Genomic DNA, 13,096 nt, shown 5'->3' with positions numbered 1-13,096 from the left:
CATGCTACCTCTTCTCTCTCTCTCCCTCCGCTCTTTCCCCTTTCCCTTGTGTCTCCATACAATGGCCCGTGTTCATGTTGTGACCTTGTCTGTGGGAGATAAGACGGGGTCTTTGCATGAGGAGCTCACTAGGGTAGGGGTGGCATGTTAGTTGCTATCCTCCTCCACACTGGCAGAAAAACAGCAGGCCGTCGTGTGTGTGTGTGTGTGTGAGTTTGTTAGTGACTTCTTCTGTATTGTGTGTCTCTGTTTGTCTGATATATCTACAGTTGTGTCAAGTTGTCTGGATGTCCTTTAGGTGGTAGACCATTCTTGATACACACAGGAAACCGTAGAGCATGAAAAACCCAGCAGCATTTTAGTTTTTTTGTATATTTCTCCCCAGTTTCGTGATATTCAATTGGTAGTTGCAGTCCACGGGAGAGGTGTAGGTCGAGAGCCATGCGTCCTCCAAAACACGGCCCCGCCAAGCCCACACTGCTTCTTGACACTGCCCGCTTAACCCGGAAGCCAGCCGCACCAATGTGTTGGAGGAAACACCGTACACCTGGCGACCGAAGTCAGCGTGCGTGCGCCTGGCCCGCCACAGGAGTCACTAGAGTGCAAGGACATCCCGGCCGGCCAATCCCTCCCCTAACCCGGAAGACGCTGAGACAATTGTGCGCCGCCTCATGGGTCTCCCGTTCACGGCCGGCTGCGACACAGCCTGGGATGGAACCCGGCTCTCTAGTGACACCTCTAGCACTGTGATGCAGTGTCTTAAATCTCTGCTCCACTCGGGAGGCAGCGTTGCAGTTCTTGACTTACTCTCCTCAAAATTAATGACAGATTTATTGAGTTATTTTAGATGAATTCTGACTATTTTGAGGAAGCGCATACTGGCTACGGTGTCTCAAAATGGACAAACAGTACTATTGCCGCCTTTGTCTTTTTCAGGCAAATATCTTTTTAAGGGAATATGCAAGCAGACTAGTTCGGTTTGCCTAGCCAACTTCAGCTAGCCACCAGCCGAACTGAAGCATCCTGATGACTTTGCAGTAGCCCCCAAGACCCCCCCCCCACAATCTTTGCATAATGACAGGCTGTGTGAGTGAGGAATCCTTCAAAGAAGGTGTGACTGTTTAGAGAGGTTTACATGGCCAGGATTAGTAGCTCTGGGGTCGACACCCTCTCATAAACAACTAGCCACCCAGACAGGAGAATGATAGAAGGTGTAGTTTTCTACTGCTTTATTTTAGTTACGGTACTTAACTTTTGTGTGTGCGTGTGTATCTCTATCTGTACTGTGTATCTGTACTCTGTACCTCTATCTGTACTGTGTATCTCTATCTGTACTGTGTATCTGTACTGTGTATCTCTATCTGTACTGTGTATCTGTTCTAGAGGTCGACCAATTATGATTTTTCAACGCTGATACCGATACCGATTATTGGAGGACCAAAAAAGCCGATACCGATTAATCGGCCGATTTAAAAAAATAATAATAAAAAATTTAATTTAATTTAATAAATGTATTTGTAATAATGACAATTATAACAATACTGAATGAACACTTATTTTACGATAAAATCAATTTAGCCTCAAGTAAATAATGAAACATGCTAAATTGGGTTTAAATAATGCAAAAACAAAGTATTGGAGAAGAAAGTAAAAGTGTAATATGTGCTATGTAAGAAAGCTAACGTTTAAGTTCCTTGCTCAGAACATGAGAACATATGAAAGCTGGTGGTTCCTTTTAACATGAGTCTTCAATATTCACAGGTAAGAAGTTGTAGGTTGTAGTTATTATAGGAATTATAGGACTATTTTGTCACGTTCTGACTATAGTTCTGTTATTTTATCTTTGTTTTAGTATGGTCAGTGCGTGAGTTGGGTGGGCAGTCTATGTTTGTTTTTCTATGTTGGCAGCTGTCAATTGTTGTCCTTGATTGAGAATCAAACTTAGGTAGCCTGGGTTTCACTTTAGGGTTGTGGGTGTTTGTCTTCCATGTCAGTGTTTGTCGCCACACGGGACTGTTTCGTTCATTTCACGTTTATTGTTTTGTATTTCGTAGTGTTCAGTTTATGTATTAAAATAAACATTATGGACACTTACCACGCTGCGTTTTGGTCCTCCGATCCTTCTCGCTTCTCCTCCTCAGAAGAGGAGGACGAGGTTCATTACATATTTCCCTCTATACCTTTTGAATTTCATTAACCTTTGACTATTGGATCTTCTTATAGGCACTTTAGTATTGCCAGTGTAACAGTATAGCTTCCGTCCCTCTCCTCGCTCATCTCGGCTCGAACCAGGAACACATCGACAACAGCCACCCTCGAAGCAGCGTTACCCATGCAGAGCAAGGGGAACAACTACTAGAAGGCTCAGAGCGAGTGACGTTTGAAACGCTATTAGCGCGCGCTAACTAGATAGCCATTTCACTTCGGTTACACCAGCCTCATCTCGGGAGTTGATAGGCTTGAAGTCATAAACAGCGCAATGCTTGACGCACAACAAAGAGCTGCTGGCAAAACGCACGAAAGTGCTGTTTTAATGAATGTTTACGCGCCTGCTTCTGCCTACCACCGCTCAGTCAGATACTTAGATACTTGTATGCTTGTATGTTCAGTCAGATTATATGCAACGCAGGACACGCTAGATAATATCTTGTAATATCATCAACCATGTGTAGTTAACTAGTGATTTATTTTGTTATGAAAACTTGAAATCGGCCCTAATTAATCGGCCACTGCGATTAATCGGCCGACCTCTAATCTGTGTATCTGTACTGTGTATCTGTACTGTGCATCTCTATCTGTACTGTGTATCTATATCTGTACTGTGTATCTGTACTGTGTATCTGTACTGTGTATCTCTCTATCTGTACTGTGCATCTCTATCTGTACTGTGTATCTATATCTGTACTGTGTATCTGTACTGTGTATATGTACTGTGTATCTATCTGTACTGTGTATCTGTACTGTGTATCTGTACTGTGTATCTATCTGTACTGTGTATCTATATCTGTACTGTGTATCTGTACTGTGCATCTCTATCTGTACTGTGTATCTGTACTGTGCATCTCTATCTGTACTGTGTATCTGTACTGTGTATCTCTCTATCTGTACTGTGTATCTCTCTATCTGTACTGTGTATCTCTCTATCTGTACTGTGCATCTCTATCTGTACTGTGTATCTGTACTGTGTATCTGTACTGTGTATCTATCTGTACTGTGTATCTGTACTGTGTATCTGTACTGTGTATCTATCTGTACTGTGTATCTGTACTGTGTATCTATATCTGTACTGTGTATCTCTATCTGTACTGTGTATCTATATCTGTACTGTGTATATGTACTGTGTATCTATCTGTACTGTGTATCTGTACTGTGTATCTGTACTGTGTATCTGTACTGTGTATCTATATCTGTACTGTGTATCTGTACTGTGCATCTCTATCTGTACTGTGTATCTGTACTGTGCATCTCTATCTGTACTGTGTATCTGTACTGTGTATCTGTACTGTGTATCTCTCTATCTGTACTGTGTATCTCTCTATCTGTACTGTGCATCTCTATCTGTACTGTGTATCTGTACTGTGTATCTGTACTGTGTATCTATCTGTACTGTGTATCTGTACTGTGTATCTGTACTGTGTATCTATCTGTACTGTGTATCTGTACTGTGTATCTATATATGTACTGTGTATCTATCTGTACTGTGTATCTGTACTGTGTATCTGTACTGTGTATCTATCTGTACTGTGTATCTGTACTGTGTATCTATATCTGTACTGTGTATCTGTACTGTGCATCTCTATCTGTACTGTGTATCTGTACTGTGCATCTCTATCTGTACTGTGTATCTGTACTGTGTATCTGTACTGTGTATCTCTCTATCTGTACTGTGTATCTCTCTATCTGTACTGTGTATCTCTCTATCTGTACTGTGCATCTCTATCTGTACTGTGTATCTGTACTGTGTATCTGTACTGTGTATCTATCTGTACTGTGTATCTGTACTGTGTATCTGTACTGTGTATCTATCTGTACTGTGTATCTGTACTGTGTATCTCTCTATCTGTACTGTGCATCTCTATCTGTACTGTGTATCTATATCTGTACTGTGTATCTGTACTGTGTATCTCTATCTGTACTGTGTATCTATATCTGTACTGTGTATCTGTACTGTGTATCTGTACTGTGTATCTATCTGTACTGTGTATCTGTACTGTGTATCTATATCTGTACTGTGTATCTGTACTGTGTATCTGTACTGTGTATCTCTCTATCTGTACTGTGCATCTCTATCTGTACTGTGTATCTATATCTGTACTGTGTATCTGTACTGTGTATCTCTCTATCTGTACTGTGCATCTCTATATGTACTGTGTATCTCTATCTGTACTGTGTATATGTACTGTGTATCTATATCTGTACTGTGTATCTGTACTGTGTATCTATATCTGTACTGTGTATCTGTACTGTGTATCTATATCTGTACTGTGTATCTGTACTGTGTATCTCTCTATCTGTACTGTGCATCTCTATCTGTACTGTGTATCTCTATCTGTACTGTGTATCTCTATCTGTACTGTGTATCTCTATCTGTACTGTGTATCTGTACTGTGTATCTATATATGTACTGTGTATCACTATCTGTACTGTGTATCTGTACTGTGTATCTCTATCTGTACTGTGTATCTGTACTGTGTATCTGTACTGTGTATCTCTATCTGTACTGTGTATCTGTACTGTGTATCTCTATCTGTACTGTGAATTTGTACTATGTATCTCTATCTGTACTGTCTATCTGTACTGTGTATCTGTATCTGTACTATGTATCTCTATCTGTACTGTCTATCTGTACTGTGTATCTCTATCTGTACTGTGTATCTCTATCTGTACTGTGTATCTCTATCTGTACTGTGTATCTCTCTATCTGTACTGTGTATCTCTCTGTACTGTGTATCTGTACTGTGTATATGTACTGTGTATCTCTATCTGTACTGTGTATATGTACTGTGTATCTCTATCTATACTGTGTACCTCTATCTGTACTTTGTATCTGTACTGTGTATCTGTATCTGTACTGTGTATCTCTATCTGTACTGTGTATCTGTACTGTGTATCTCTATCTGTACTGTGTATCTGTATCTGCGTATATCTCTGTCTGTACTGTGTATATCTGGCTGTACTGTGTATCTCTATCTGTACTGTGTATCTCTATCTGTACTGTGTATCTCTATCTGTACTGTGTAGCTCTATCTGTACTGTGTATCTCTATCTGTACTGTGTATCTGTACTGTGTATCTATCTGTACTGTGTATCTATCTGTACTGTGTATCTGTACTGTGTATCTGTACTGTGTATCTATCTGTACTGTGTATCTCTCTGTACTGTGTATCTCTCTGTACTGTGTATCTGTATCTGTACTGTGTATCTGTACTGTGTATCTCTATCTGTACTGTGTATCTCTCTATCTGTACTGTGTATCTGTACTGTGTATCTATCTGTACTGTGTATCTGTACTGTGTATCTCTCTGTACTGTGTATCTCTCTGTACTGTGTATCTGTATCTGTACTGTGTATCTGTACTGTGTATCTCTATCTGTACTGTGTATCTCTCTATCTGTACTGTGTATCTGTACTGTGTATCTATCTGTACTGTGTATCTGTACTGTGTATCTCTCTGTACTGTGTATCTGTATCTGTACTGTGTATCTGTACTATGTATCTCTATCTGTACTGTGTAACTCTATCTGTACTGTGTATCTATCTGTACTGTGTATCTGTACTGTGTATCTCTCTGTACTGTGTATCTGTATCTGTACTGTGTATCTGTACTATGTATCTCTATCTGTACTGTGTATCTCTCTATCTGTACTGTGATAATGCAGGCATGATTGGCTTAATGGAGGGTGGGGTTAAGAGTTTAAGGGTCATGTTATTGGCTGAGAGGTCACTCGTTGCCCCCCTGACCCCAGGAATAGTGTTCCAGAATGTTCCATTCTACCCCCTGTGTGTTTGTAATCACTCCATCACTCCATGAATGTAAGCTTGTCACATGATTAGGCTGGTGTCACAGGGTGTTGGGGATATCATTAGACACTTTTAATCCACATTAGCACTTTTTACATGTGGGGTTTCTGGGTTTCACTTGACCACACACAGCAGCCTACAGCTGTAGAGGTGAGGACAGCTGTGGGAGACTGAGATTAGTTATTGGATCACAGGAAAGGACGCAAAGCAGCTTAATGGTACAAGTTGTTAATCTTGAGTATTACGGCATGTTCAACTTTCTATAAGGGAAGGTAATAAAAAGCATTTTGACTTGACTTTTTAATATCTTGACCTCTCTGTGTCTCTGTCTCGATGTCTGTCTCTATCAATTTAAATTGAAGGGCTTTACTGGCATGGGAAACATGTGTTAACATCACCAAAGCAAGTGAAGAGGGAAACGTGTTAACATCACCAAAGCAAGTGAAGAGGGAAACATGTGTTAACATCACCAAAGCAAGTGAAGAGGGAAACATGTGTTAACATCACCAAAGCAAGTGAAGAGGGAAACATGTGTTAACATCACCAAAGCAAGTGAAGAGGGAAACATGTGTTAACATCACCAAAGCAAGTGAAGAGGGAAACATGTGTTAACATCACCAAAGCAAGTGAAGAGGGAAACATGTGTTAACATCACCAAAGCAAGTGAAGAAGAGCATAAACTCAAGTGAAATAAACAATCAAAATGAACAGCAAACATTACACTCACAGAAGTTCCAAAAGAATAAAGACATTACAAATGTCATTATGTCTATATACAGTGTTGTAACGATGTACAAATGGTTGAAGGGAAAATAAATAAGCATAAATATGGGTTGTATTTAGAATGGTGTGTGTTCTTCACTGGTTGACCTTTTCTTGTGGCAACAGGTCACAAATCTTGCTGCTGTGATGGCACACTGTGGTATTTCACCCAGTAGATATGGGAGTTTATCAAAATTGGGTTTGTTTTCAAATTATTTGTGGATCTGTGTAATCTGAGGGAAATATGTCTCTCTAATATGGTCATACATTGGACAGGAGGTTAGGAAGTGCAGCTCAGTTTCCACCTCATTTTGTGGGCAGTGAGCACATAGCCTGTCTTCTCTTGAGAGCCATGTCTGCCTACGGCGACCTTTCTCAATAGCAAGGCTATGCTCACTGAGTCTGTACATAGTCAAAGCTTTCCTTAAGTTTGGGTCAGTCACAGTGGTCAGGTTTTCTGCCACTGTGTACTCTCTGTGTAGGGCCAAATAGCATTCTAGTTCGCTCTGTTTTTTTTGTGTTAATTCTTTCCAATGTGTTAAGTATCTTTTTGTTTTCTCATGATATGGTTGGGTCTAATTGTGTTGCTGTCCTGGGGCTCTGTGGGGTGTGTTTGTGTTTGTGAACAGAGCCACAGGACCAGCTTGCTTAGGGGACTCTTCTCCAGGTTCATCTCTCTGTAGGTGATGGCTTTGTTATGGAAGGTTTGGGAATCGCTTCCTTTTAGGAGGTTGTAGAATTGAACGGCCCTTTTCTGGATTTTGAAAATTAGCGGGTATCGGCCTAATTCTGCTCTGCATGCATTATTTGGTGTTTTACATTGTACGCAGAGTCTCAATTTGGTGTTTGTTCCATTTGATTAATTCAGACCCCAGACCTCACAACCATAAAGGGCAATGGGTTCTGTAACTAATTCAAGTATTTTTAGCCAGATCCTAATTGGCTTTTTGATGGTTGTCTCTCTCCCACCCTCTCTCTCTTTCTCTCACTAACTCAGGTGGATCTGGTAAACATAGGAGGAACAGACATTGTTGATGGAAACCACAAGCTGACTCTGGGTCTCATCTGGAGTATTATCCTCCACTGGCAGGTGAACGCACGCACACAGAGAGAGAGATGAGTTTGCCTTGAGTGTACTGTCCACTGAGGACGTAGCTTTGAACGATCAACAAAAGAGCTGTTGAAAAGGCAAATATTTTCTGCGTCTCAGACATGTGACAGGACTTGTATAATTGGTGTTCTATTTACAAACCCTCCTCTTTTGCCTGTCCCTGTGTCTCTCCCCTGTCTCTATTTTCTGTCTGTCTCTCCCCTGTCTGTCTCTCTCTCCCCTGTCCCTGTGTCTCTTTCTGTCTCTCTCTCTCCCCTGTTCCTGCCCCTGTCTGTCTCTCTCTTCCCTGTCCCTGTGTCTCTCCCCTGTCCCTGTGTCTCCATCGGTCTCTCTCCCCTGTCCCTGTGTATCTGTCTCTCTCTCCCCTGTCCCTGTGTCTCCATCGGTCTCTCTCCCCTGTCCCTGTGTCTCTGTCTCTCTCTCCCCTGTCCCTGTGTCTCCATCGGTCTCTCTCCCCTGTCCCTGTGTCTCTGTCTCTCTCTCCCCTGTCCCTGTGTCTCCATCGGTCTCTCTCCCCTGTCCCTGTGTCTCTGTCTCTCTCTCCCCTGTCCCTGTGTCTCCATCGGTCTCTCTCCCCTGTCCCTGTGTCTCCATCGGTCTCTCTCCCCTGTCCCTGTGTCTCTGTCTCTCTCTCCCCTGTCCCTGTGTCTCTGTCTCTCTCTCCCCTGTCCCTGTGTCTCCATCGGTCTCTCTCCCCTGTCCCTGTGTCTCTGTCTCTCTCTCCCCTGTCCCTGTGTCTCTGTCTCTCTCTCCCCTGTCCCTGTGTCTCCATCGGTCTCTCTCCCCTGTCCCTGTGTCTCTGTCTCTCTCTCCCCTGTCCCTGTGTCTCCATCGGTCTCTCTCCCCTGTCCCTATGTATCTGTCTCTCTCTCTCCTGTCTGTCTCTCTCTCCCCTGTCCCTGTGTCTCCATCGGTCTCTCTCCCCTGTCCCTGTGTATCTGTCTCTCTCTCTCCGGTCTGTCTCTCTCTCCCCTGTCCCTGTGTATCTGTCTCTCTCCTGTCTGTCTCTCTCTCCCCTGTCCCTGTGTCTCCATCGGTCTCTCTCCCCTGTCCCTGTGTATCTGTCTCTCTCTCTCCGGTCTGTCTCTCTCTCCCCTGTCCCTGTGTCTCCATCGGTCTCTCTCCCCTCTCCCTGTGTATCTGTCTCTCTCTCCCCTGTCCCTGTGTCTCTGTCTCTCTCTCCCCCTGTCCCTGTGTCTCCATCGGTCTCTCTCCCCTGTCCCTGTGTCTCTGTCTCTCTCTCCCCTGTCCCTGTGTCTCTGTCTCTCTCTCCCCTGTCCCTGTGTATCTGTCCCTCTCTCCCCTGTCCCTGTGTCTCTGTCTCTCTCTCCCCTGTCCCTGTGTATCTGTCTCTCTCTCTCTGGTCTGTCTCTCTCTCCCCTGTCCCTGTGTATCTGTCTCTCTCTCCCCTGTCCCTGTGTATCTGTCTCTCTCTCCCCTGTCTGTCTCTCTCTCCCCTGTCTGTCTATCTCTCCCCTGTCTGTCTCTCTCTCCCCTGTCCCTGTGTCTCTATCTGTCTCTGTCTCTCCCCTGTTTCTGTGTCTCTCTTCCCTCTGTGTTTCTCCCCTGTCTATATGTATGGTCCCTCTCAGGTGAAAGACATCATGAAGGACATCATGTCCAACTTGCAGCAGACCAACAGTGAGAAGATCCTGCTGAGCTGGGTGAGGCAGTGTACCCGCTCCTACCAGGACCACGTCAACGTGCTCAACTTCACCACCAGCTGGGCCGACGGACTGGCCTTTAACGCCATCCTGCACCGCTTCAGGTCAGGGGTCAGGGGGCCAGGGGATGTTCCGGTAGCAACAGTGTCACCCTAATGGTTGTATATCTATCCAACAGTATACTGTTTAGATCAGGGGTTTCCAACCGTGTTCCTCGAGAGTTACACTTCTGTAGGTTTTCACTCCAACCCTGTTCCTGGAGAGTTACACTTCTGTAGGTTTTCACTCCAACCGTGTTCCTGGAGAGTTACACTTCTGTAGGTTTTCACTCCAACCGTGTTCCTGGAGAGTTACATTTCTGTAGGTTTTCACTCCAACCCTGTTCCTGGAGAGTTACACTTCTGTAGGTTTTCACTCCAACCCTGTTCCTGGAGAGTTACACTTCTGTAGGTTTTCACTACAACCCTGTTCCTGGAGAGTTACACTTCTGTAGGTTTTCACTACAACCCTGTTCCTGGAGAGTTACACTTCTGTAGGTTTTCACTCCAACCCTGTTCCTGGAGAGTTACACTTCTGTAGGTTTTCACTCCAACTGTGTTCCTGGAGAGTTACACTTCTGTAGGTTTTCACTCCAACCGTGTTCCTGGAGAGTTACACTTCTGTAGGTTTTCACTCCAACCGTGTTCCTGGAGAGTTACACTTCTGTAGGTTTTCACTCCAACCGTGTTCCTGGAGAGTTACACTTCTGTAGGTTTTCACTCCAACTGTGTTCCTGGAGAGTTACACTTCTGTAGGTTTTCACTCCAACTGTGTTCCTGGAGAGTTACACTTCTGTAGGTTTTCACTCCAACCGTGTTCCTGGAGAGTTACACTTCTGTAGGTTTTCACTCCAACCTCAGTTGTAACTAAAATGATTCAGCTTACCAATCAGATAATTATTATACTGAACAAAAATGTAAACGCAACATGTAAAGTGTTGGTCCCACGATTTAATGAGCTGAAATAAAAGATCCCAGAAATGTTCCATACCCACAAAAATCTTATTTATCTTAAATGTTCTGCACAGATTTGTTTACATCCCTGTTAGTGAGCATTTCTCCTTTGCCAAGATAATCCATCCACCTGACAGTTGTGGCATATCAAGAATCTGATTAAACAGCATGATCATTACACAGGTGCACCTTGTGCTTGGGACAATACAAGGCCACTCTAAAATGTGCAGTTTTGTCACACAACACAATGTCACAGATGTCTCAAGTTTTGAGGGAGCGTGCAATTGGCATGCTGACTGCAGGAATGTCCACCAGAGCTGTTGCCAGATAATTGAATGTTTCCATAAGCCATTTTAGAGAATTTAGCAGGACGTCCAAACGGCCTCACAACCGCAGACCACGTTTAACATTGCCAGCCCAGGACCTCCACATCCGGCTTCTTCACCTGCGGGATCGTCTGAGACCAGCCACCTGGACAGTTGATGAAACTGAGGAGTATTTCTGTCTGTAATAAAACCCCCAGAGTTGGAGTTATAACCTACAGGACAATAGCTCTCCAGGAACAGGTTTGGAATTAAAACCTACCGGATAGTAGCTCTCCAGGAACAGGGTTGGAGTTATAACCTACAGGACGGTAGCTCTCCAGGAACAGGGTTGGAGTTATAACCTACAGGACAGTAGCTCTCCAGGAACAGGGTTGGAGTTATAACCTACAGGACAGTAGCTCTCCAGGAACAGGGTTGGAGTGAACACCTACAGGACAGTAGCTCTCCAGGAACAGGGTTGGAGTTATAACCTACAGGACAGTAGCTCTCCAGGAACAGGGTTGGAGTTATAACCTACAGGACAGTAGCTCTCCAGGAACAGGGTTGGAGTTATAACCTACAGGACAGTAGCTCTCCAGGAACAGGGTTGGAGTTATAACCTACAGGACAGTAGCTCTCCAGGAACAGGGTTGGAGTTATAACCTACAGGACAGTAGCTCTCCAGGAACAGGGTTGGAGTTATAACCTACAGGACGGTATCTCTCCAGGAACAGGGTTGGAGTTATAACCTACAGGACGGTAGCTCTCCAGGAACAGGGTTGGAGTTATAACCTACAGGACGGTAGCTCTCCAGGAACAGGGTTGGAGTTATAACCTACAGGACGGTAGCTCTCCAGGAACAGGGTTGGAGTTATAACCTACAGGACAGTATCTCTCCAGGAACAGGGTTGGAGTTATAACCTACAGGACAGTAGCTCTCCAGGAACAGAGTTGGAGTGAACACCTACAGGACAGTATCTCTCCAGGAACAGGGTTGGAGTTATAACCTACAGGACAGTAGCTCTCCAGGAACAGGGTTGGAGTTATAACCTACAGGACAGTAGCTCTCCAGGAACAGAGTTGGAGTGAACACCTACAGGACAGTATCTCTCCAGGAACAGGGTTGGAGTTATAACCTACAGGACAGTAGCTCTCCGGGAACAGGGTTGGAGTTATAACCTACAGGACAGTAGCTCTCCAGGAACAGAGTTGGAGTGAACACCTACAGGACAGTATCTCTCCAGGAACAGGGTTGGAGTTATAACCTACAGGACAGTAGCTCTCCAGGAACAGAGTTGGAGTGAACACCTACAGGACAGTAGCTCTCCAGGAACAGGGTTGGAGTTATAACCTACAGGACAGTAGCTCTCCAGGAACAGGGTTGGAGTTATAACCTACAGGACAGTAGCTCTCCAGGAACAGGGTTGGAGTTATAACCTACAGGACAGTAGCTCTCCAGGAACAGGGTTGGAGTTATAACCTACAGGACAGTAGCTCTCCAGGAACAGGGTTGGAGTGAACACCTACAGGACAGTATCTCTCCAGGAACAGGGTTGGAGAGACCCGGTCTAGATGTCTCGTTCTGTATACCAAGACCTGGACAGTGGCCATGTTGAAAATGTTTGTTTTCTGAACATTTTCAGTGTAGAAGGTGGTAAAATGTGTGAAATTCTAAATCTTGCCCCTAAACACTACTGCTTTCACCTCAATCCAGCAGCAAGCAGCTCATTCAACACAGTGACCAGACCAGTCTTATCTCAGCATTTAAACAAGACCAATTCTACCTCACTGGAGTTGAGAGAGGCTCTAAATAGCAGTGTATGAGGCCCTATCTGGCCCCCTGGCTGTGTTTGCTCTGAGGGTATCTCTCTCTCTCTTCCTGTGTGTGTGTGTTGGTGTCAGCCCGAGGCTGTGTCACTAGGGAAAGATCACAGCAGCCATGGCGGGGTAACTGCTTGCGTGGCGTGTGTGAACACTGCTCACCTCGCCATTTTTACGTCTGTCATGTTACAGATCGTGTGGATTTGACCCTGTGTGTGTATCAATCAATCACATTTTATTTGTCACATGCTTTGGAAACAACAGGTGTAGACTAACAGTGAAAATGCTTACTTACGGGTCCTTTTCCATCAATGCAGAGTGTGTGTTTTCTAACAATGTTTTTGCTTTGTCATTATGGGGTATTGTGTAGTTTGAAAAAACGATTCATTCCATTTTTAGATAAGACTGTATGTAACATAG

General features: G+C 44.2%; 1 protein-coding gene across 6 annotated transcripts in view; it reads left to right on the top strand.

The window, feature by feature from the left end:
• The window catches only part of utrn (utrophin), a 407,872-nt gene that overhangs the window by 80,813 nt on the left and 313,963 nt on the right, over window positions 1-13,096 (top strand). For all 6 annotated transcript variants that reach the window (XM_065026301.1, XM_065026305.1, XM_065026302.1 and 3 more), the window contains 2 exons: window positions 7,781-7,873; window positions 9,487-9,662. In XM_065026301.1, the coding sequence (XP_064882373.1) occupies window positions 7,781-7,873; window positions 9,487-9,662 (269 nt within the window). The remainder of the gene's footprint in view (window positions 1-7,780; window positions 7,874-9,486; window positions 9,663-13,096) is intronic.

Source organism: Oncorhynchus nerka, linkage group LG13 (genome assembly GCF_034236695.1).
Source record: "Oncorhynchus nerka isolate Pitt River linkage group LG13, Oner_Uvic_2.0, whole genome shotgun sequence".
Taxonomy (NCBI): domain Eukaryota; kingdom Metazoa; phylum Chordata; class Actinopteri; order Salmoniformes; family Salmonidae; genus Oncorhynchus; species Oncorhynchus nerka.
This window is presented reverse-complemented; position numbering and strand designations above follow the sequence as displayed.